At 42.9% G+C, this 26119-nt stretch overlaps 1 protein-coding gene across 5 annotated transcripts in view; it reads left to right on the top strand.

The window, feature by feature from the left end:
- The window catches only part of sema3fb (sema domain, immunoglobulin domain (Ig), short basic domain, secreted, (semaphorin) 3Fb), a 109452-nt gene extending 86521 nt beyond the window's left edge, over window positions 1-22931 (top strand). For 3 of the 5 annotated variants that reach the window (XM_046342779.1, XM_046342781.1, XM_046342778.1), the window contains 12 exons: window positions 4519-4635; window positions 4917-5056; window positions 7227-7341; window positions 14251-14320; window positions 14468-14612; window positions 14854-15076; window positions 16058-16146; window positions 16256-16297; window positions 17062-17219; window positions 17993-18075; window positions 18280-18413; window positions 20159-22931. In XM_046342779.1, the coding sequence (XP_046198735.1) occupies window positions 4519-4635; window positions 4917-5056; window positions 7227-7341; window positions 14251-14320; window positions 14468-14612; window positions 14854-15076; window positions 16058-16146; window positions 16256-16297; window positions 17062-17219; window positions 17993-18075; window positions 18280-18413; window positions 20159-20593 (1751 nt within the window). In that variant the 3' untranslated portion in view covers window positions 20594-22931. The remainder of the gene's footprint in view (window positions 1-4518; window positions 4636-4916; window positions 5057-7226; window positions 7342-14250; window positions 14321-14467; window positions 14613-14853; window positions 15077-16057; window positions 16147-16255; window positions 16298-17061; window positions 17220-17992; window positions 18076-18279; window positions 18414-20158) is intronic. The other 2 variants (XM_046342782.1, XM_046342780.1) reach the window with 1 other exon arrangement.
- Window positions 22932-26119: the final 3188 nt, after the last annotated feature.

Here is a 26119-nt window from a genome sequence, read left to right as displayed (position 1 = left end):
GCGCCAGAACGGAGGCAAAGGTTCTTGTGTCTCATTGTAGTTTTGGGAAACACAACTCTTCTGGGGTGACGCCAAAAAGATCAATCAACAGGTTTGGAGAGGTGAGGTTGTGAGTGTCCAGAATTGTTTGGGGTGGTCAGCGTCATTATCAGCTGATTTACATGGCATTATCACAACACACAATTAATGAGTATTGTCAAAAAGAAAGAGTATTATTAGCCATGTGGGTACAGCGATTGGATGTAACTACATAGTCATAGTCAGTCAGGCCAATACAGGGGGAAAACATCAACAATGAAACCTAATGTACAGTGGCAAGAAAAAGTATGTGAACCCTTTGGAAATACCTGGATTTCTGCATAAATTGGTCATAAAATTTGATCTGATCTTCATCAAGGTCACAACTATAGACAAACACAGTCTGCTTAAACTAATAACACACAAATAATGATCATGTCTTTATTGAACACACCGTGTAAACATTCACAGTGCAGGGTGTAAAAAGTATGTGTACCATTGCATTCAATAACTGGTTGATCCTCCTTTTGGCAGAAATGACCTCAACCAAATGTTTTCTGTAGTTGCGGATCAAACCTGCACAATGGGCAGGAGGAATTTTGGACCATTCCTCTTTACAAAGCTATTTCAGTTCAGCAATGTTCTTGGGATGTTTGGTGTGAACTGCTCTCTTGAGGTTATGCCACAGCATCTCAATCGGGTTGAGGTCAGGACTCTGACTGGGCCCAGGTAATTTGCAAAGGGTTCACATACCTTTTCTTACCACTGTAGATTAGCCAAAATAAAAGGTGCTTAATATGGGAATGATTACAACTTAGTGCTTGACATTGTCACAACGCACAATTAGAACGATTACGCATGTTTTAGTTGCGGGCCGTGTCAGTGGCACTGTATTGTACTCAATGCGGGCAAAAAAGTTATTTAGTCTGCCTGTGAGCAAGACATCCTGGTCCGTGACGGTGCGGGTTTTCTTTTTGTAATCCGTGATTGACTGTAGACCCTGCCACATACCTCTTGTGTCTGAGCCGTTGAATTGAGATTCTACTTTGTCTCTATACTGACGCTTAGCTTGTTTGATTGCCTTGCGGAGGGAATAGTTACGCTGTTTGCATTCGGTCATGTTTCCAGTCACCTTGCCCTGATTAAAAGCAGTTGTTCGCGCTTTCAGTTTCACTCAAATGCTGCCATCAATCCATGGTTTCTGGTTTGGGAATATTTTAATCGTTGCTATGGGAACGACATCTTCAACGCACGTTCTAATGAACTCGCACACCGAATCAGCATATTCGTCAATGTTGTCGTCTGACGCAATACGGAACATATCCCAGTCCACGTGATGAAAGCAGTCTTGGAGTTTGGAGTCCGCTTGGTCGGACCAGCGTTGGACAGACCTCAGTGTGGGAGCTTCTTGTTTTAGTTTCTGTCTGTAGGCACGGATCAACAAAATGGAGTCGTGGTCAGCTTTTCCGAAAGGAGGGCGGGGCAGGGCCTTATATGCGTCGCGGAAGTTGGAATAGCAATGATCCAAGGTTTTTCCTGCCCTGGTTGCGCAATCGATATGCTGATAAAATTTAGGGAGTCTTGTTTTCAGATTAGCCTTGTTAAAATCCCCAGCTACAATGAATGCAGCCTCCAGATATATGGATTCCAGTTTGCAAAGAGTCAAATTAAGTTCGTTCAGAGCCATCGATGTGTCTGTTTGGGGGGGGAATATATACGGCTGTGATTATAATCGAAGAGAATTCCCTTGGTAGATAATGCGGCCTACATTTGATTGTGAGGAATTCTAAATCAGGTGAACAGAAGGACTTGAGTTCCTGTATGTTGTTGTGGCCACACCACATCACGTTAACCATAAAGCATATGCCCCCGCCCCTCTTCTTACCAGAAAGATGTTTGTTTCTGTCGGCGCGATGCATGTAGAAACCAGCTGGCTGCACCGTCTCTGATAGCGTCTCTCCAGTGAGCCATGTTTCCGTGAAGCAAAGAACATTACAGTCTCTGATGTCCCTCTGGAATGCTACCCTTGCTCGGATTTCATCAACCTTGTTGTCAAGAGACTGAACATTGGCGAGGAGAATGCTAGGGAGTGGTGCACGATGTGCCCGTCTCCGGAGTCTGACCAGAAAACCGCCTTGTTTCCCTCTTTTTCGAAGTCGTTTTTTGGGGTCGCCGGCTGGGATCCATTTCGTTGTCCTGGGTGAAAGGCAGAACGCAGGATCCACTTCGCGAAAGTCATATTCTTGGTCGTACTGATGGTGAGTTGACGCTGCTCTTATGTTCAGTAGTTCATCTCGGCTGTATGTAATGAAACCTAAGATGACCTGAGGTACCAATGTAAGAAATAACACGTAAAAAAAACAAAAAACTGCATAGTTTCCTAGGAACGCGAAGCGAGGCGGCCATCTCTGTCGGCGCCGGAAGTACTGTACTATTTCATCAAATAGTGTGCTTAAAGCATCAGACAAGCTCAGTGCATATAGTTGATTTGATTAAAACATATATGGAAAAATACACATTTAAACATTTTAACCAATCGATTGGTCGAAAGAATAGATGACTCCTGGACGACCAATATTTTTTTTAGTCGGGGAAAGGCCTACATCCATTAGTTTAAACAGACAATAATGATCTGAAGGTCCCGTACTTTTGTCTACAAAACATTTTGTGGTTTGCTAGCAAAGCCAGTCTCAGCCAAACTAGCCAGTGTTGTAGCCCAGCTAGTCGGTGGCAACTCAGGGCAAACTTTTTCGGCCATAGATTTCCAAGTCTTCTACTCGCCAGTGGATTTTTCTGCAAGTTCCATGAATCTGTCGGACTCCAGGGCAGAGTGCAGCCACACCACTTCTCCGTTTTGGGTGATTCTCAACTGGGCAGGGTAGAGGAGGGAGGGTCGGAGGCCACGTTCGTAGAGCTTGGACATGGCATCTTTGAGCTCAGCCCTCCTATTATTGGCTGTAGTTCTCATAGAAGCGTACAGTGTGCCCATGGTATTTCAGGGGCCCCTTCACCCGTGCAGTCAACAACACAAGGTCCTTAGTTTGGTAACGGTGGAAGCAAACAATGACAGCATGAGGCTTCTGAATGAGGCTGTGGTGGGCCCTGTCTAGCTCCGGAGGAGAGGGGAAAACATCTTCCCCTAGGACCTCCACGGAGAACTTGGAGAAAAAAGCCCTGTGGGATGTGTGTCTATTTCTTTCTTTCCGGGTAAATTCACAATCCTCACATTCTGGTTCCTACTGCGCCCGTCTAGGTCCATTACCCTCACCATTAGAGTAGTGGAGTGTTGCAGTGGTCTAAGATACTGCATCCCAGTGCAAGAGGTATCCGTGCAGTACCTGGTTCAAATCCAGACAGCATAATATCCGGCTGTGATTGGGAGTTCCATAGGGCGGTGCACAATTGGCCCAGCTTCTGCCTCGTTTGGCTGGGGTAGGCTGTCATTGTAGATAAGAATTTGTTCTTAACTGACTTGCCTAGTTAAATAAAGATTATATATTTTTAAATTGCATTTCAATGTCTCTCTTCAGCTTGACGTTTCTAGTGTTTAGACCCAGGTATTTTCAGCAGCTGCTTCAAGGTCGACGATCCGCCTTGAGAAGTAACTAGAGTGTGGTTGTTGTCCAGTTTCGCATCCATTCTATCAAATTAAGTCTTGAATCCCTCAGCTATTATGACAAAATGCCTGCCAATGCGGTTTCCAATGCGGTTTCTCTCGCAGGGCAAAGTTAGATCTTAGTGAGGTGGCCTCTGGTTTGTCAGGTTTTGGCAGTTTAGGCGTTTTCGATTGCCACAGGTATTACAAAACTGCTAGTTAGTACATACTAGTAGTTTAGTTGTTTGCCCTGAGCCCCTGTTGTCCTGATAACCCCACCCAACCAGCCAGGTAGGCTGGTTGAGAACAGCTTCTCCTTTGCAACTGTGACCTGGCCAAGATAAAGCAAAGCAATTCGACACATACAACAACACAGCGTTACACATGGAATAAACAAAACATAGTCAATAATACAGTAGAACAAAAGAAAACAATATGAGGCCCAACCAGCAACTGAAGGACCAACACCCAGCCTCCCCACTGACTAACAAGACTATGGTCCTCCTTCTCTGTACATAACTTTAAAAGGCCTGGTTAGTGGCAAACCGTGCAATCTTCCTTATGTATGATTGTGTAATATAATGTGTGTTGTTCATCTGTCTTTATCCACATTATGTGTTAAAGATGTCTTTTACACAGGCACCGTGATGATGACAGTCTAAAGATATGTATCTGGACGTAGGGGACGGAAAGCCCTGAGGTATTGGGCACTAGGGTCCTGTCAGGGGACCTGCCGGGGACTAAAGGTTTAATTATGGGGATGGGGGGTTCTGCGTAGGAGGAGAGCCTCAGTCCTTCGTGCCAAGGGTGTGGCTGGCTTTATATCAAAGAGTCAAAAGTATTTGGCTCAGCCGATTTAATCTCTCTCCCTCTGTCCTTCCGTCTCTCTTTTCCTTTTCTCTCAGACGGTGAACTCTATGCTGGGGTCTACATTGACTTCATGGGAACAGACTCTGCCATCTTCCGTACTGGGAAACAGACTGCCATGCGTACAGACCAGTATAACTCCAGATGGTTAAATGGTAAATAAATGGCTTCTTTGGCACTTGAGATACAAGAGCTTGTCTATGCTATTAAGACGACTGTGCTGTAATTTATGCATGGGATGGCACGGATTTGAAAGTGCCATTTGTCAACATGTGAGACGAAACTATTGAAAAGTTTAATTATGTTTATGTTTACAAAATCTAATCCTTTATTAAACACGAAATGCAGACAGTTTGTAAATGATATTAACCAGACGTTCAGTGAAATGTATCTCCTCCTAAGCTTCTCGCACTCCTTCTCTCTCTCCTTCTTCCAGACCCGTCCTTTGTCCATGTGCAGCTCATCCCTGACAGCGCAGAGAGGAATGATGACAAGCTTTACTTCTTCTTCCGTGAGACGTCTGCTGAGGTGGGCCAGAGTCCCGTGACTCAGGCCCGCATCGGTCGGATCTGCCTGGTGAGCACAGCCTCAGAATGGAGTGTATTAATAATGAGGCCACGTTCACCTCAGAACTGTCAAATAACAATACATGTGACATGCACAACATGACAAATAAACACTAGTTTCTTTAAGAAAGGGAAAGGAACCAGTTTTGTCGGGACTTCCTGGGTGTGGAACTACTTGTGTTAGTCTAACACTAACTCGCTGAAATCCACATGTCTATTTAACCTTCCTGTGTACAATGCATGCCTCTGTCCATGAGATGGTACTCTGACCTAAGACCCCATGATCCTCTGACCTCTCCTGACTGGTAGTCTTAAAAAACTCTAAAGGATGTAGTATATTAGGTATTCAGTTAACAGCTTGGTAAAGTCCAGAGCCTCTAAACCAGCCCAGCAGCCCTTCGACATCATTATTCTCTAGTGCCTGTGGTAATTAACCACACACTGTCTTAATAAAAAGCACGGCCCTGACCTTCTACCCCCAGAGTTACAAATTGAGAAGAACAGCAAAAACGAATAACAGGGAATGTGTTTGTCCCCTGTCGGGTATACTTGGAGCTTAGGATGCGTCTTTCTGGGCTTAGCTTACAAACATGGAGAGCGTAGTGTTTATTCAGTTAGTCACCATGCTCCAGTTCTTCCACAGCTCACCACTGTGTTTATTTGAATGGGTGAGGCAGTGACCCTGCACACAAACACTCATTCCCCTCTCAATGTTTTTCACACTGGTCCCCAGGGATGCTGTTCTATCATTCTCACTTCCATACACATCTGGATGCTCTTAATGCCATTCACTTTATTGGCTCTATACACTCCTCATACCCCAAAACATGAACAAATGTACAGCGTAGTTGCTCGAAAAATGGAGTACAAAGTTTGTGAAAACAATTTCAAATCCCATTTAGGGATTTATTCCAAATACATGTGTGTAGAAGGTAGTGTGCAGTATGTACAGGCCTACAACCGTCATGTGTGTAGAAGGTAGTGTGCAGTATGTACAGGCCTACAACCGTCATGTGTGTAGAAGGTAGTGTGCAGTATGTACAGGCCTACAACCGTCATGTGTGTAGAAGGTAGTGTGCAGTATGTACAGGCCTACAACCGTCATGTGTGTAGAAGGTAGTGTGCAGTATGTACAGGCCTACAACCGTCATGTGTGTAGAAGGTAGTGTGCAGTATGTACAGGCCTACAACCGTCGTGTGTAGAAGGTAGTGTGCAGTATGTACAGGCCTACAACCGTCATGTGTGTAGAAGGTAGTGTGCAGTATGTACAGGCCTACAACCGTCATGTGGGTAGAAGGTAGTGTGCAGTATGTACAGGCCTACAACCATCATGTGGGTAGAAGGTAGTGTGCAGTATGTACAGGCCTACAACCGTCATGTGTGTAGAAGGTAGTGTGCAGTATGTACAGGCCTACAACCGTCATGTGTGTAGAAGGTAGTGTGCAGTATGTACAGGCCTACAACCGTCATGTGTGTAGAAGGTAGTGTGCAGTATGTACAGGCCTACAACCGTCATGTGTGTAGAAGGTAGTGTGCAGTATGTACAGGCCTACAACCGTCATGTGTGTAGAAGGTAGTGTGCAGTATGTACAGGCCTACAACCGTCATGTGGGTAGAAGGTAGTGTGCAGTATGTACAGGCCTACAACCGTCATGTGTGTAGAAGGTAGTGTGCAGTATGTACAGGCCTACAACCGTCATGTGTGTAGAAGGTAGTGTGCAGTATGTACAGGCCTACAACCGTCATGTGGGTATTAAAATGCTATATGTGGTGAAAACAATTTGCTACAGCAATATTTTTTAAATATGTGACACGGCAGTGTGTTTTCCCCATCAAAGTGGAACGTGCTTTAAGGAGAATGTGTTGGTTAAGGAGGAGGAAACCTCTAAATCACATCTACTGGGTTTGACTGTCCCTCACTAGACTGGAATTTGGCCCTGCTCCATGACAGATGGGAGAGGCTCTAAATAAGAGGAGACAGTGTTTACCATCTCACCCCCCCCCCCCCCCCCACACACACACAACTAAGCATTTCTCAACGTTTTGCAGGGCCGCTCTCAAAGCCGGCCTGCTTTTTAAAATATGTACAATGTATGTGGGTGGCTCCACCTGTTTGTTTTTGGACAGAGGATGTGAGTGCGTGTGTGATGAAGACTGTGTTTTCTCCCCCTCTCTGCAGAATGATGATGGTGGACACTGCTGCCTGGTCAACAAGTGGAGCACTTTCCTGAAGGCACGGCTCATCTGCTCAGTGCCGGGGGCCGATGGGATTGAGACACACTTCGACGAGCTCCGTGAGTTCTCCTTCCTCCCCTTTACTGTGGTTTCATCCACTATCCACATCAAAGTAAGGAACGAGGAACCAGACAGCCTGTTGAATATCTTGAGGTTTCTCATCGGTATTAAAACTGTGTCAAATAGAGACCAGTTAAAGATGATGGTGGTGGAACTGACTCCAGACCAGTTGCAGGGGTGGGCAACTCCAGTCCTTGGGTGCCTGAATGGTGTCACACTTTTTCTCTATTCCCTAAAGCTGATTAATCATATTGCATTCTAAACTGAAGACCATGATTAGGTGATTATTGGAGTCAGGTGTGTTAGCTGGGGCTGGGGCAAAACTGTGACACTAATCAGGCCCCTGAGGACTGGAAATGCCCACCCTTGATATAGGAACTAGTTGGTGTTGCCTGTATTTTATAAACCTGCTTGCACTATCCAACCAGGCTCATCTAAGGCCAGTTTTAGCTCTGCATACCACCATCTGACAAGTGCCTGACTACACTGCGCTGCACTGCACACAGCCCAGTCTCTGCACCATATGGCAGCCTCTTCCATTACACAACCTCCTCTCAATCCTCCCGTGGCCCATACGGCATGCTGTAATGGGAATTGCGCACACTCCGGTACTATAGTTGTTATTTTCTTTCAAGATGTCTCAAACAAAAGGCTCCTTTTTCCTTGCTGTGCAGTAAAAGGTGTCTGGGAAGCACTCCCATCCTGTCATAGACTGGATATGAGGGGCTTGCTGCCTCGTGGCAGACAGATCAAGTAGCCAGGCAGGACTGTCAAGCACATTACCATGTCTTCCTATCTCTGTCTCACTGCTTCCAAATAGAATGTTGGAATGATAAGAGTTCTGATTATTCTACGACCGAGCCTACAGTAGACACGTTCTAACCTCAAGAATGAAAAGCTTGTGTTACTTTCTATTTGACCTCTGTTTATAGTCCCAGAGTGCGCTCTTGCATTATGCCTAATTGAACTACAGTGTAGGTTATGGTTGATTCATTCTGCTTGCGTGTGCATTAGTCTTGCAAGTTTTTTTTCTCTCTCAGTAACGTTTCCATCCAAAGTTTTTATGCGAGTTAAGTCATACCGTATATTAAAATAAAATCACTAAAGCTGCGATGGAAACAGTACGTTTCGGTACAACTTTATAAATGCCGACAGACCATTTGTTAGTTCAACATGGTCGGTGAAATTAAATACGCGAGAAATGGCGATGCAAATGCCTTTATCCGCAAATATTGATATAACAACTATCATATCGAAGTCAACTTGGAGTCACATGATGACATGGTCTGTATTCCTCCCACTACGACTCGCGGGAAACCATGCAGCCTATTAGGCTAAATATGAAATAAGTTACAGAGAGGAAAGTGCACAGTGATCTTGATCTCCTTTCCAATAATGGGGGGGGGGGGGGGGCTGGGCAATAGCCTCGCCAGTAGGCACATTTCTATTTAATGCAACAGTTTAATGCAACAGTAACAGTTTTGTGCAACAGTGACTAAACTATTGGTAGAGTTTAAAATGCGATGGAAACACATTGAACTTTAGATTTTTATTAAGTACATGGAAGCGAAGAGGTACATTTTGTGTTCACTATGTCATCACACACTGATTCTTTATCTGCAACAAGTCAGTTTGGAGGAAACACGCCACTGGTTGGAAAATGCACAGATTTTTAGAATGTTTGCATGAAAATCTGCGGCAATTGTATGTAAACCTAGCTGCTATAAAACCATTTTGCCCAAGTAAATGAAAGGATATCCAAACCGCGAGCAGCGTACTCGACGGTTCTAAACTACTTTGTGTCTTTATTAGTCGGCTCAGTGTTGACACAGGCATGCCGTGCACACTGGGTTTAGAGGAGTGTGGAGGGCTGGCACTGGTTCACATGTACAGTGCACCGTTCAGGATAGTACTTTAATAAAGCTGTAAATGTGTAAAGACACGGGCTGTTGCAGTCTCCTAATGAACAGTGCAGACTCAGCTTAGCAACAGGCTGTCCATACAGTACATCCATACAGTACGTCCCAAACTAGGAAGCAAAGGTCAGACAGACCTGATGCCAGTGGCCACTGCCCACTCCTGCCAGGCACTGTACCCACAGGAAGTGCATGTCTTTAACTGGGTATAGGTGAGCTCCATGCCAAGTCTCCAGTTTACTGATGGGTTATAATGTCTGGTCTAAATACAGGTGTAGGACCTTTATTTGAGCCAGTTTGCTACAGCAGGAAAGTAATCCTGCGGCAACAGGAAATGTGAATTATTTTGTGGATTATATATGTACACTACCATTCAAAAGTTTGGGGTCAATTAGAAATGTCCTTGTTTTTGAAAGAAAAGCACTTGTCCATTAAAATAACATCAAATTATTAATACAGTGTAGACATTGTTAATGTTGTAAATGACTATTGTAGCTGGAAACAGCTGATTTTTAGTGGAATATCTACATAGGGGTACAAAGGACCATTATCAGCAACCATCACTCCTGTGTTCCAATGGCACGTTGTGTTAGCTAATCCAAGTTTATGATTTTAAAAGGCTAATTGATCAATCGAAAACCCTTTTGCAATTATGTTAGCACAGCTGAAAACTGTTGATCTGATTAAAGAAGCAATAAAACTGGCCTTCTTTAGACTAGTTGAGTATCTGGTGCATCAGCATTTGTGGGTTTGATTACAGGTGCAAAATGGTCAGAAACGAATAACTTTCTTATGGAACTCGTCAGTCTATTCTTATTCTGAGAAATGAAGGCTATTCCATGCGAGAAATTGCCAAGAAACTGAAGAACTCGTACAACTCTGTGTACTACTCCCTTCACAAAACAGAGCAAACTGGCCCTAACCAGAATAGAAAGAGGAGTGGAAGGCTCCGGTGCACAACTGAGCAAGAGGACAAGTACATTAGAGTGTCTAGTTTGAGAAACAGACGCTTCACAAGTCCTCAACTGGCAGCTTAATTTAATAGTACCCACAAAACACCAGTCTCAATGCCAACAGTGAAGAGGTGACTCCGGGATGCTGGCTTGCTCAGAGCCCTGACCTCAACTCCATCGAGCACCTTTGGGATTAATTGGAATGCCGACTACGAGCCAGGTCTAATCGCCCAACATATCAGTGTCCGACCTCACTAATGCTCTTGTGGAAGAATGGAAGCAAGTCCCTGCAGCAATGTTACAACATCTAGTGAAAAGCCTTCCCAGAAGAGTGGAGGCTGTTATAGACGCAAAGGGGGGACTAACTCCCCCTCGTCGAACATCTCATTCCAAAACCCATGATTTTGGAATGAGATGTTTGACGAACAGGTGTCTACATACTTTCTGTCATGTAGTGTATTTTGTAGGGGGTGTTAGGGCTGACATTTTAAAGTGGAAATGACAAACTTTAGAAGTCTTTTTAAACCTTGAATGCACCACAAGTTTGCAGTTCCTGCTGTGCCACAAAAATTCTCGGCAACAAAGGAGTGATCCAATGAAGATCCTACATCTGTCGGTCCATGCTCAAGTTGTGGTGTTGACAGGGGAGAATAAGGATGGAAGGATTACTCCAGTACTACAGGGCAACAAGTTCTATGTGCCTTCTACACTGAACAAAAATATAAATGCAACGTGATGGTCTCACCCATGCTTCATGTGCTGCAATAAAAGATCCCAGAAATGTTCCATATGCACAAAATAGCTTATTTCTCTCAAATGTTTTGCACAAATGTGTTTACATCCCTGTTAGTGAGACAAAATAATCCAACGACCTGACAGGTCTAACACATCAAGAATTAGTTGATTAAACAGCATTATCATTGCACAGGTGCACATTGTGCTTTGCACAATAAAGCCCACTCTAAAGTGTGCAGTTTTGTCACACAACACAATGCCACACATGTCTCAAGTTTTGAGGGAGTGTGCTATTTGCATGCTGACTGCAGGAATGTCCACCAGAGCTGTTGCCAGAGAATTGAATGTTCATTTCTCTACCATAAGCCTCCTCCAACATTGTTTTAGAGAATTGGTCAGTACGTCCAACAGGCCTCACAACCGCAGACTACAGTGTCATATGGTGTCGTGTGGGCGAGCGGTTGGCTGATGTAAACGTTTTCAACAGAGTGCCCCATGGTGGCGGTGGAGTTATGGTATGTGCCTGGATAAAGAGAACAGATGAACTTACATTTTCACTCTCTATTAGTGTAGTAGTAAAGTAAAGAGGACCTTGGGGTAATTATTGTGAACTTTGATGAGGCTTCCAGCCCAGCTGTATTCCTTGTGTGGCAACAGTTTTATGTGTGACTGCTGTTAGCTTCGGACGCCAGAGACCCAGAGAGTTTTACAGTTGAGAAGAGTTAAAGATTTGGCTCTACTTGAGAACTTGCACCCAAATGACCCCCAGTAAATTGAAACACAAGGTAGAGGCCCTTATCCAGGCACATGTGCTTGTATTCTATGTCAAAATTAATAATACAAAGCAATTATAGAAATTGATACTGTAAAGGTTTAGATTGTATGGTTTTATATAAATAAGGAAGTGCATTTCATGAAATTGAGCATCAACAATATTTACACTTTTGAAGCTACTCTAATCAATCTCACTGCTTCAACAATCCGCAGGTACCTGCGCATGGACTTTATGAGAGATGAACAAGAGTGGTAGAGGGAAAGAAAGACTGAAAGAGAAGGGGGAGAGGTAGAGGGCAATATCACGCTAAGCTCTAGGAAAAACACATTCATACTTTTGAGGAAACGAAAAATGTTAAGACAGGATTTTTATTGCCTTGCAAAAGTAGGAAGGTGAAAGGGCAGTTTGGAGTCTGGATTCACTCACAGCTCTTACTAACGTGCACGTGAGAACTCTTCCTGTTGCCAACTCTTCTCTGCCTTGTCAGAATATTTCAATTTCAAATCAAGTAACTTTTTTCATAATAATAATAACATTTTTGGGAGACAACAGACTCGAACAGCCAACTGTATTGAGCTAATGATAGCTCTAGGTTTTCTGGCTGTTTGTGATTGCAGTGTAGTCTACGGTATCTGATTCATCACTTCCTGTAGTGGAACAGCTGTGTGTCTTGGTGGGGCTCATCTGTTATATGACAACCCTGACAGCCTTTCTCTCTGTATTCTATTAAGTATGTCGAATTGCTAATCCTAGTGAATAACAATGTGCCCAGTCTACGCAAAAGGAAGAATTGTAGACCAGCAGAATTTATCATACGTCTCATTGGAGTCCATTGCATGATGATGCTTTCAATTTGAGTTATCACAGGCTCTTCACAGGCTCTTGCATGTAGACATGCAGTGTCTTTATCCTCTGGCCAATGGCCATTCCCCTACTGCACACAAGTAGTCTGACTTACTATTGAGTTCTGTTCTGTGAGGTGGATGTGACTCCTGAGAGAGAGAATGTGGGCCAGTCAGAAAGCAGGCCAGCGAGGAGAGATTATCACTATTGGCCGGAGGCCAATCAGATCTAAAGTAGGTCTCCTTCTGCAGCCACCTGGGCTCCAACCAGAAATAAACTGGTTGGAGTTTCTCTCTGGGACCCCCAGAGGCATGTGAGGTATGATTTCATCTTCCTCTAAGGCACGTGTCAAACTCATTCCACGGGGGGAATGTCTGCAGGTTTTCGCTCCTCCAATGTACTTGATTTGATTAATTAAGGTCACTGATTAGTAAAGAACTACCCTCACCTGGTTGTGTAGGGCTTAATTGAAAGGAAAAACCAAAAACCAGCAGACACTAGGATTGAGTTTGACACCCCTGCTCTAGGGCTTAAAACAAAGCCCAACTGCCACCCCTCCCAACCTTGGACACCGGAAGTGGACAGTGTCTGTTCGTCACGTATTAAATAACTCAGATTCCGGAGAAAACTCTCAGGTGACACAGCAATCATGTTGTCTCACTCAAACCTAGACACCTCAGGCGACTGTGTGGGTTTCATTGCTATATATCTTTACATGGTGTCCCAGTTTGGTCTTTTTTATTAATTGTTCTGCATACATAGATGCTCAATAATGAGTTTCATTACCCTCTGGGTTCAGTTGGGAATATCTGCTACTGGATAGAATGCTTACTGTTCAAGGGTGTGGTCTCTGAAGTGCTTTGTCTTTGTTTTATCATATTGTGTACTGTACAGACAGTACTGTAGCCTTCATCTTGGCCTAGGGAGGAATCCTGTGGACGTTTGTCTCTGTTAGTTTCCTGTTGCTCTGTAAAGATGTGTCATGGGTTTACCCTTCCTGTTTCTGTCAGCAGTATGATGGATGTCAGTCGTACAGCCCTGGAGGAAAAGGCTAGCCACATCTTCTCCTCCTTTCATTTTGACCCCATCCTCACTGCTAGGCTAGTTTATCTCCAATTCCATCAAACCCACCACATTTTTTATTTAACTAGGCAAGTCAGTTCAGAACAAAATTCTTGTTTACAATGACGGCCTAGGAACAGTGGGTTAACTGCCATTTTCAGGGGCAGAACGACAGATTTTTACCTTGTCAGCTCGGGGATTCAATCTAGCAACCTTTACGGTTACTGGCCCAACACTCTAACCACCTGCCACCCCTGCATGATTGTGGTCCGGTCACACAACGTCTTCAAGCAACACAAAACTTGACATTAGATTTAGATTAGAAGTTGAATCGCTACATGTAGTGTTGCAGGTCTAATCGCAGGGTACAGTGAAAATGTTAAGCTCCGAGCTCCAGCAATGCAGGTCAAAGTGAAATAGAAATGATTCATGTGATGATAAAGAGAAATGAAATGCGTGCCTCTGAGATGCCCTCTAAAAGAGGAGAGGAGAGACACTGTGTGCATTTGCTCCTCCTGTTTGACATCCCTAAGAGCAGAGCTGTTCTCATGGGAGTTGACTGGACCTCTGTAAATACTACCTTCTCTTTGCACTGACGTGATTCTTGCTGTGTATCTCTTTAAGGAGACGTTTACATACAGCCGACCCAGGACACCAAGAATCCTGTTATCTACGGAGTCTTTTCCGTCTCGGGGTGAGTGGTCAAACTTGTTTTCAGAAACTTTTATAAGACTCATCGAAGAATAAAGATTTAAATACACTTTCGTTGTCATATGATGTCCCTATTAGTTGTTTCAGTTCTTAACCCGATGAGCTGTCTGTCTCTCCCCACTCCACACAGCTCAGTGTTTAGGGGCTCAGCAGTGTGTGTCTACTCCATGGCAGACATACGCCAGGTCTTCAATGGGCCCTTCGCCCACAAGGAAGGGCCCAACTACCAGTGGGTCGCCTACACTGGGAAGATCCCCTACCCTCGACCTGGGACGGTGAGCTTCACCCTCCCATGGCCATGAGTGTTAATACCAAACCACGCTGGCATAAGAGACACTTAGACTTTAAATAGAAACCGTCTGTCTGTCAAGCAGGACACAAACATTAGCCTCCATAGCTGCGTTCTCCTGCTATAAGAGTCCTCATGTCTCCCATGTTGATGCTGTGGATAAGTGGTCGTTGTTGTTTCTGTGGTGAGAGGCAAAGTTTTAATGCTCGTTTCATTTTCAACCACAGTGCCCAGGTGGAACGTTCACTCCCAACATGAAGTCCACCAAAGACTACCCAGACGAAGTCATCAACTTCATGAGGAACCACCCCAACATGTACAATGCAGTCTACCCAATGCACAAGCGCCCCCTGGTGGTCCGGACCAACGTGGACTACGAGTTCACCACCATCACTGTGGACCAGGTGGCCGCCGCAGACGGGAACTATGAAGTGCTGTTCCTGGGAACTGGTGAGTTGTCACTAGTCTATATTCACGTGAAATAAAGTAGGCCTACATAAAGTCACATTAGCTTTACTTTCTATAACTCGTTGTACAATGTCCAAGGATGCTCAACCAAACCTCCACCAGATGGACCTGGTGTCTTTCTCATGATCATTTATCACCAGGAGAAAAGCTTCTGACCCCCTTTTTGTCATAATGAATGTTTAACCAATAAACAGGGTCGTCCTTTGCGTCATTCACTTGAAGTAGAAGCTTTTGAGGTCTCTACCTGCAGGTCAGGGGGAATGGGTGAGAGGAGGGGGAATGGAGGTGGGGGGTTACAGTAATGAAATCCATTATACTAATCTCACCACCAGCATAGTGAGGCAGTAGAGATTTTGCTATTTTTTTCCTCCCACACGCGCATTATCCCTTTAGTGTGCCGTCTTTGTTCTGCTCTGCGTCTCTTGGAGACTAGAGGGGTTTTATACGAGTGCACCGTGCTCCACTGTGCCCGGAGTCAGTGGAATGTCTCTCCTTTGAGCCGCCGTCAGTAGCATGCATTCATCGCTGCGTTGGGGCACATTGAGAGTCATAATAAATCTCAGGTATCCTGCACTCAGGAATGCCTGGGTGCAGAAATCAAACATGCCATTCTGTTGGGGCGCGGCTGGGCTGTCTGGGGGGGAAATTCCTACATCCTGGCTCCTGTAGAACGGGGCGCAGGGAGGAAGAGGAGAACGTTATGCCAGTTGACATGCGGTACTAAGCAAGTGAAAGAGATGATGTTCATATAGGGGAGCACAAAGGTGAACACTGAGAGAGAGCTGTCTGAAAGAGGTGAAGAGTAATGAAGTGTAAAGCTTGATGGAATGAGCAGTGAGGATGAACCTTCACATAAGCAGACTGTGAGGGCTGTTTGACTGACAGGCAGCAAGGCAGGGTAGTGTCAAGCCACAGTAGGTGTGTGTAGTAATATTAACTCTCAGGTGTTACCCTGGGCCACAGACAGGGGGACGGTTCAAAAGGTGATTGTTCTGCCCAAAGACGACCTGCAGACTGAAGAACTGGTCCTGGAGGAGGTTGAGGTGTTCAAGGTGAGCACTCACTGTCTTTCTTCTGTCTCTCTCTCTCTGCCTATATCCACGTCTATTTTCAATAAAGATACTTTAGAAGACTCATCAATGCATTGTCTCCACATTCCAGGTTCCAACTCCAATTATAACCATGAAGATTTCGTCCAAAAGGGTAAGCATGTCTGTATAAACTTACCTAATAGACTTAGAAATAAATCACTGAGAGATTTCCTTATTTTTTTTAAAGAAAAACACTTTTTTTTGTCCACTAAAATAACTTCAAATTCATCAGAAATACAAGTGTAGACATTGTTAATGTTAAAATAAGGACATTTCTAAGTGACCCCAAGCTTTTAAAAGGTAGTGTATATTTCATAGGATAAAGAGGAGGGAGTGAATTAAATGAAGGGAAATTATTTAAGAATGCCATGAGCTACCTATATGAAGCTGTGGAACTAATGTTTCCCTTCACAATTCATAGAATGCCTGCAGTCTGGTCGAAACAATAAAAAGAGAAATATGGTAAACGCATTAAGTTAGTGTTGTCTTTCGCTGTGGTTAAAATAGTTGGCCTTGGATACATGACATGACATGACATCCTTCTTAGAAAGGGTTACAATTTTACACAGGCTGACAAGAATGATCAATTCAAAACAGCTGATCGTAAAAGCTGAAGGTGCATTGTCCTGGGACAATGGAAATCTTAGTTATACAGTAAAGATGAGCTCTCCCAGTGTGCTCGCAACTCTTCCAAGTAGCAAACTATATTTACATGTGTTTTAATAGTTATATTATCACATTACATTGTTATAGCTTTGACCGACTCTTGGCCACTGTGACCCTCTGCACTGTGACTTGATCTTTGGTAAATATTGGATATTCCCCTACTTTATCCAGCTGGGATCTCACATCCTCCTTTGCGTTCTACTCTCACAGCAACAGCTCTACGTGTCTTCTGAGCTTGGTGTGACCCACCTGGCCCTCCACCGCTGTGATGTGTATGGGGAGGCATGTGCTGACTGCTGCCTGGCCCGGGACCCCTACTGCGCCTGGGACGGAAAGTCCTGCTCCCGCTACTCCACCTCACAGAAGAGGTGAGCATCAGCATGAGCTGCTCAGAATGGCTCTATAGATTGTAAATGGCTTTATACTGTAGATTGTTGAATGGCTTTATAGATTGTAAATGGCTTTATACTGTAGATTGTTGAATGGCTCTATAGATTATAAATGGCTTTATACTGTAGATTGTCGAATGCCTCTATAGATTGCAAATGGCTTCATACTGTAGATTGTTGAATGTCTCTATAGATTGTTGAATGGCTCTATAGATTGTTGAATGGCCCTATAGAATGTTGAATGGCTCTATAGAATGTTGAATGATTCTATAGAATGTTGAATGGCTCTATGGAATGTTGAATGGCTCTATGGAATGTTGAATGGCTCTATAGATTGTTGAATGGCTCTATAGATTGTTGAATGGCTCTATAGATTGTTGAAAAGCTCTATAGATTGTTGAATGGCTCTATAGATTGTTGAACGGCTCTATAGATTGTTGAACGGCTCTATAGATTGTTGAACGGCTCTATAGATTGTTGAACTTCTATAGATTGTTGAATGGCTCTTTAGAATGTTGAATTGTTTCTATAGATTGGATGGTTGATGTATATGGATTGTTAACTGGCTCTATAGATTGTTGAATAGCATCCGGTATATGGATTGTTGAATGGTTGAAAAGCTCTATACTATAGGCCGTTGAATGACTACTGCATGCAATGTTTTATGGCAGATTGTTGACTGACTCTATGGAATGTTGAATGGCTTTGCATTTGCATGGTAATTTATTCTCTTCTCTTATTTGGGAATACTGGTCTGACCCCTTTAGACGCAGCCGGAGGCAGGACGTGAAGTACGGGAACCCCATCCGTCAGTGCAGGGGCTTCAACTCCAATGGTAAGACCAGTGTGTGCCAGAGGGTGGATGGAGTAGAGATTTTCAGTGGCGGTGAATACATCTCATCCATTCATTGACTTTATTTATGCCATCACACGGCAACATTTTCATCAAATAGATATGAAATAAAACATTGCTCTTCTGGATTTTTGGTCTTTGTGGAACATGATACTGAATCTATGATTGCCATGGTGTCTTTCTCAGCTAATAAGAACACCTTGGAGATGGTGCAGTATGGGGTGGAGGGCAGCAGCACCTTCCTGGAGTGCCAGGCCCGTTCTCCCCACGCCGCCATCAAGTGGCACCTGCAGAGGGACAACAGTGACCGCCGGAAAGAGGTGAGCGGCCATCTATGACACACACAATATCACTCAAACTAGTATTCTTCCCAAAACACTGTTGCGCTCTATACTCTCTGCCCATTGAGCCCAGACGTATTATATATTATATATATATGCCACCACTGCGACCTGTATGCTCTAGTCGGCTGGCCCTCGCTACATATTCGTCGCTAGACCCATTGGCTCCAGGTCATCTATAAGTCTATGCTAGGTAAAGCTCCGACCTTATCTCAGCTCACTGGTCACGATAACAACACCCACCCGTAGCACGCGCTCCAGCAGGTATATCTCACTGGTCATCCCCAAAGCCAACACCTCCTTTGGCCGCCTTTCCTTTCAGTTCTCTGCTGGCAATGACAGGAACAAATTGCAAAATTCACTGAAGCTGGAGACTTATATTTCCCTCACTAACTTTAAACATCAGCTATCTGAGCAGCTAATTGATCGCTGCAGTTGTACATAGCCCATCTTTAAATAGCCCACCCAAATACCTACCTCATCCCCATATTGTTTTTACTTTTCTGCTCTTTTGCACACCAGTATTTCTACTTGCACATCACCATCTGCTCATCTATCACTCCAGTGTTCATTTGCTAAATTGTAATTACTTGCTACTATGGCCTATTTATTTCCTTACCTCCTCACGCCATTTGCACAAACTGTATATAGACTTTCTTTTTTTCTATTGTGTTATTGACTGTACACTTGTTTATTCCATGTGTAACTCTGTGTTGTTGTTTGTGTCACACTGCTATGCTTTATCTTGCCCAGGTCGCAGTTGTAAATGAGAACTTGTTCTCAACTAGCTTACCTGGTTAAAAAGGTGAAATAAAATGTTTAAAATAAAAAATATAAAAATATATATGGGTTTTTGGTATACTATGACCTAAGGTAATTCAAACCATACATCAACTTCGTGACAGGGGATGTGATCTTGTTCAGATAAAGTGGGATTAGTTTAGGAGTAAATCTCCCAGGAAGGACATGATGTTCCCCCCTCTGTCGACTGCACTTCTCATTCTGTTACATAATGATGCCGAAGGGTCTTCCTCAGGCTACAGTATGTTTCATCTGAAAGCTGAAGTTGTCAGTCTATTGATGTATTACTGTTGTCAGTGTATTGATGTAATACTGTAATAAAGAGATAACAGCCATACAGATATGATAACCAGGTGGTTGGTTTTCAACCTGAAGGGATAAAGCCCAAACTGTCCCAGTACCCAAAGGGAGGGCCCATCCATAAAACAACATAAGACCTGCTCATAGTTTCTCCCCCTGAGGCTATTCTTGAAGTTTACTGTGAAGCTATAGTGTAACGTCTGTTTTATTTGGCTTTTCGGTTGGATACTGCCTTTCCCCATTGGCATGGCTCAATTGGCTGGGCTGTTGCTCAACCCATCTGATTCTGGGTATAAAAGCTGTCAGCAGCTATTCAAACTCTTGGATATGTTTCAGGAGTTACATCGAGAGACAATGGAAAACATCACTAGAGCACTTTTATTGAAGTGTAATTGACTGTGGTATTTAACTGCAAATCAATGTGGATCATGTTAGTGGAAGACTGTACAGGTAGACAGAACACTGATATATTGATATAGTAGGTGGTTGGTGGTGCTGGGCTGCCAATAAGAACATGAGATTAGCTGTCAGCTTGGCCTCTCCACTGATGTTACTATCCTGGCTTGACATCGTGGCTCATTTCATCATTGTAGATTCAAGTCATAACTCTCTCTCTCTCTCAGATGCGCTCTGACGGGCGGGTACTGAAGACAGAGCAAGGTCTGCTGCTGCGTTCTCTCCAGCCCTCAGACTCCGGGGTCTACCAGTGCACGGCCACAGAGAAGAACTTCAAACACACGCTGGTCAAGCTGCAGCTGGTGGTCCTGTCCGGCCGAGCCATCAACAACGTCCTGGTGGAGGGTGGGGGACTGGGGCCATCTGCTCTCCAGTCCAGCGCTTGGACGCCCAGCGCGGGTCAGTACAAGGACCTGCTGACCATCCTGAGCCAGCCAGAGATGGGCCTGATCAACCAGTACTGTCAGGACTACTGGCAGCTGGGAGACCCCATGATGGGAGCCATCAAGGCCAATGACATGAAAGAGCTCAAGGAGCAGAAGAAACCACGCAACCGCCGACATCACGGTGAGGGAGAGGACGAAGAGGAGGTGGAGACATGAGGGGTCCCTCAAGTCTCCCAAACCTCAACCGCACCCCAGGGAAACTGGGAAAGACTCAATTCAGGAGACTGACAAGGTGAAAGAAAATCAAAACCCACAAATAAAAGAAACGGAAGTGGAAAAAAAACAAGTCATACAAACAAACACAGCCCACATCCCTTTCAACAATAAAGTATATGATACACAGTATTTATTGTAGGTTGTATATAGTATCATTCTGTGGATTTCTTTGTACTTATAGAAAAATGCTCTTTGTGTATAGGTACCTTTTGGGTAAATGTTATTGTATTATTGTTATTAATTGTATTATTGTTGTTACTGTCATTACATAAATCTTCATCTTTCAACATTGACAGCTCTGTTTGGAATGTAAACTCTGTTGGTAGTAAGCTGAAATGGGTCATTGTGTAAACAGATAAGTTAACCGAGGGTTGGGGTAGATGGGGATATAATGGTTTCCTGTTTGCTTTGACTGAATGTCAATACTCATATTCTCAGCTCACCAGGAAGTGTTTGAACATACAGTAACCTCACAATCAGTGCATAAGGACAAAGAGTCCTGACTCCAATTTCAGAGGATGCACAAATGGCCCCACTCATTGGCTAGCTGTCCATTCTCCCTGTGAACCTGTTGTCTAAATGACTATGTTGAATACTGTTGCTGCTAAGCATAATTGGCTCCCCTAATAGGTTGATGCTATTTATTTTCGGCTTCATTGGTTATTCCTCACTGTACAGTATGTGCCATTAACTCAGGCAAACCAATTGTTAAAAATACAGTGTTGCCATGTAGCCTATGCATGAAATCATCTCTAGATTGCCAGAGTCCGTGAGGGGGGGGGGGGTTATTATTGAATGGCCAGGTCAATCGAATAGATTGTTTAACAAAGAATGAAAAAAGGATTAAAACCTTACCTTTCAGCAGCTAAATTGTGGTAAATGACATTGTGAGAATCAGAAAGTAAACTTACTCAGAAGAGAAAAAAAACACTGTAGATACTTATCAAATAAATATTTTAAGGATGTCTACGAGCTTTGTTTGGTATATTTTGCAATCTAAACATGTGTGTGAGGTACAGTAAAGGGTCAAGGTTTTACACAAAGGGCATTATTCTCTTACCTTCAAATTATTCAATTGAATCTTATGGAAGGTATAAGATATTCAAAACATTGGCCAGGGCCAAACCTAGCACACTTTGGCCAAATACATTTCCTTTTGGTCAACAAAAACAAAGCATAATTCAGTTTGAGATCAAGCGATGCTAGAGCGGAAGAGGCGAAGCGAGGGGGATAACTGGGCCCAAAATCTGTCTTCACCTGCCATTTTTTCTTGTTTTTTTCCTCTCACCAAGCAGAGTTTTTGTATGGAGGTCAAAGAAAGTGTAGAATTTGGTTAACAAAAAATATAATAGCTTATTTGCTACTTGTGGCTTATTTGATCGAACAGAAGAAGTTACGAATGTACTGATAGAAGAAGGACACGTCACCTCCCGGCAACTTTGAGAAAAAACACTTTGTATCGGAGTTGTGCCTTTTATCACAATCGTATCTGCCTTCTCATTGGCTAGAATGGTCCCACCTGATATTGCCTCCTACCAACTACCTTCCATTTTTGAAGGCATTTATTTTCATTGTTAGAGAGGTCAATGGAGTATCTGATCAATATAATGGATAATCTATGGCAATGCCCAGATCACTTTCACTCAGCAGCCATGTTGGTTCAAACTAAGAGCCATCTCTTCTCATTTACCGGTGCATTTGGATGCTTCGACTTTACATGTGAAAAAAAAAATGTCCTCCTTACACAACAAATCATTGTAACAACGTTGTGACAATAACCAAAATATTCATTGTGTGCATGAATATGTATTTGTACTGTAATTATGAAACAAAAAAAACTGTTGTAGTTTTTCTGTTCTTCAAGTGTACAGTATGGTCAAACGTCAGCGAAGACATGAGGGACAGCCTCAGTGCAGCATAAAACAGGATGGAGGAGAATTACTATGTGTAATGTACCAGCAGATATTGATAGGCTCTCTTTTCCACGCTTCACTATGGGATAGTATTCATTCCCAGAATAAAACCAGACGGCCCCTGTTACTCTCCTCCAGTTGAAAACAGGGTGTTACAGCAAAAAAATGATTGTACAATTTCTTGGTATTTTTACGGTGTCTTTTTTTTCTTTTGGTTTTGTATTTTTTTTGTGTTCTTTTTTGCTATCAGTTAAGATTCAATGCACAGAGGTGATGTTATTGTAATTACTTGTGTAAATTACTTTCTCTTCCCTTTCCATTGTTGTTGCTGACTAATAAATTAAAGCTCTATATTTTATAAAATACAATGCTATGCTTTTATTCTGATGTACGGTGTGATCTTTCCACATTATATTTTGTGTATCACTCAGAACTTTTGGGAATAAATGTTCCAAGCTACCATAGAGAGAGAAAGATGAGCTACCAGCCATTTATGGCAGACAAGGTCATCATTGGCAGCTTGACTGACAGTGACGCTCTGTTATTATCCAAGATGGAACCCTGGGAGGAAATAGATGCATAGAGCTTTTCTTCAGCCTTAACATTTTTATCATCTCCTCTCATATTTCAATACGGAATCACATGGCCTATACCCTCATTGCTAGTAGATATCATGATCAAATGGACTGCTTGATTTGTTGTGGTCGTCAAGTAACCCCAACAGCACACATTGTTGTTGTAATCCCGGACAAAAACACCTGAGTCAACTAACCATCAAGTTGAAAAGTAGAATCAGATGTGCTTGTCCGGGGCCACACACAAAAATTTGATCTGTTGGGGGTACTCGAGGACCGGAGTTGGGAAACACTGCCTTAGAGGATGGCGCTGACTACAAGGCCATGGGAGACTGCATGGTTAACCTGTTGCGACGAGCGTAAACCTGTATCCGGGAGCGTAATTATAGCCTCAAGCTCATTACCATAACGCAACGTTAACTATTCATGAAAATCGCAAATGAAATTAAATAAATATATTGGCTCACAAGCTTAGCCTTTTGTTAACAACACTGTCATCTCAGATTTTCAAAAAATGCTTTTCAACCATAGCTACACAAGCATTTGTGTAAGAGTATTGGTAGCTAGCATAGCATTAAGCCTAGCATTCAGCAGGCAACATTTTCACAAAAACAAGAAAAACATTCAAATAAAATCATTTACCTTTGAAGAACGTCAGATGTTTTCAATGAGGAGACTCTCAGTTAGATAGCAAATGTTCAGTTTTTCCAAAAATATTATTTGTGTAGGAGAAATCGCTCCGTTTTGTTTATCACGTTTGGCTACGAAAAAACCCGTATCCGGGAGCGTAATTATAGCCTCAAGCTCATTACCATAACGCAACATTAACTATTCATGAAAATCGCAAATGAAATTAAATAAATATATTGGCTCACAAGCTTAGCCTTTTGTTAACAATACTGTCATTTCAGATTTTCAAAAAATGCTTTTCAACCATAGCTACACAAGCATTTGTGTAAGAGTATTGATAGCTAGCATAGCATTAAGCCTAGCATTCAGCAGGCAACATTTTCACAAATAAATAAAATTGTTTACCTTTGAAGAACTTTGGATGTTTTCAATGAGGAGACTCAGTTAGATAGCAAATGTTCAGTTTTTCCCAAAATATTATTTGTGTAGGAGAAATCGCTCCATTTTGTTCAACACGTTTGGCTAAGAAAAAAAAAAAAAAATTCAGTCATTACAACGCAAACTTTTTTCCAAATTAACTCCATAATATCGACAGAAACATGGCAAACGTTGTTTAGAATCAATCCTCAAGGTGATTTTCACATATCTATTCGATGATAAGTCACTCGTGGCAGTTTGGTTTCTCCTCTGTTCAAAATGGAAAAATGCACGCACCTGGAGATTACACAATAGTTTCGACGAAGGACACCGAGCGGACACCTGGTAAATGTAGTCTCTTATGGTCAATTTTCCAATGATATGCCTACAAATACGTCACAATGCTGCAAACACCTTGGGGAAACAACAGAAAGTGTAGGCTCATTCCTTGCGCATTCACAGCCATATAAGGAGACATTGGAACACAGCGCCTCAAAAATCTGACTCACTTCCTGTATGAAATGTCATCTTGGTTTCACCTGTAGCATTAGTACTGTGGCACTCACAGACAATATCTTTGCAGTTTTGGAAACGTCAGAGTGTTTTCTTTCCAAAGCTGTCAATTATATGCATAGTCGAGCATCTTTTCGTGACAAAATATCTTGTTTAAAACGGGAACGTTTTTCATCCAAAAATGAAATACTGCCCACAGAGGTTCAAGGGGTTAAAGCAGGGCCTTGAGGATTTCCACACCTTGTAAAAGCCAAGACAGCGGGTTAGAAATTACCCTTTCCAGGCAGCACCAGACTGAGTCGCTTTCTCCATGACCGATCTAGCTCATGGCCAAACTGACACAGTAGCCCCTATTATACCTTGTTCTAACATGTTTCTGTTGTGCTGATCTTGTCCACATTCTGATTGAGCCCACATTTGGCGACAGGTGTAGACAATCAAAAGTCTCATTTTGATTAGATCTTCATGACCGCCTCTGGAGGTAGTCGAAGCCGCATGTTGTGCGGATGTCTTTGAAGTGTAAACAAATCCGGACAACAAAATGCGTATACATTTGGCCTGAAACAAATCACAATGGCCAGCTGAATTAAGATCATGGTCTTCATTTGAAACCAATGGATCGTATGCGGTTTGCTACAACCAAATACCGCATACAGCTCTGAATAAAATGGCCATATAGAGATAAAGATATTTATGAAGAGATATGGTCAATCCAGATGCTCAGATATTTATAAGTGGGGACACCATCAATGTGGGCACCATCCAATGCATAAATCATCAGATACATTTTGAAGTGTTTTGGGAAAATAAAATATACTTGGATTTACCTGCATTAAGTACAGTACAGTTCAGTTCAACAAAGGCAGATTGTAGCTCCGAAAGAGCCTTGTAAACCGTGGGGGCAACAGCGTACACAACAGTGTCAGCTGCATACAGGTGTATGTACTTTTTTAGTAGATAGACCAATATTGTTTATATACACAGTAAAAAGTACAGGACCTAACAGATCAATGAAGAGGGCAACACAGTGTTTCCTTTTATCCACACAATTTACCACATCAATTAAAGTGATGCATTGGAGATGGTGTTATGACCTGACCTGAAAGCAGATTGCTACGAACTGTGTTTATAAACACTTAGAATACAGTTCGTAGCAGATTGATAAACACTTAGAATACAGTTCGTAGCAGATTGATAAACACTTAGAATACAGTTCGTAGCAGATTGATAAACACTTCGAATACAGTTCGTAGCAAATTGATAAACACTTAGAATACAGTTCGTAGCAGATTGATAAACACTTAGAATACAGTTCGTAGCAGATTGATAAACACTTAGAATACAGTTCGTAGCAGATTGATAAACACTTAGAATACAGTTTGTAGCTAGGAAAGATCTAAGCTGAGAGTTGATCAAAG

Source organism: Oncorhynchus gorbuscha, linkage group LG03 (genome assembly GCF_021184085.1).
Source record: "Oncorhynchus gorbuscha isolate QuinsamMale2020 ecotype Even-year linkage group LG03, OgorEven_v1.0, whole genome shotgun sequence".
NCBI classification, from domain to species: Eukaryota; Metazoa; Chordata; class Actinopteri; order Salmoniformes; family Salmonidae; genus Oncorhynchus; species Oncorhynchus gorbuscha.
Note: the sequence above shows the minus strand (reverse complement) of the source record. Positions and strands in the feature narration are given on the sequence as shown.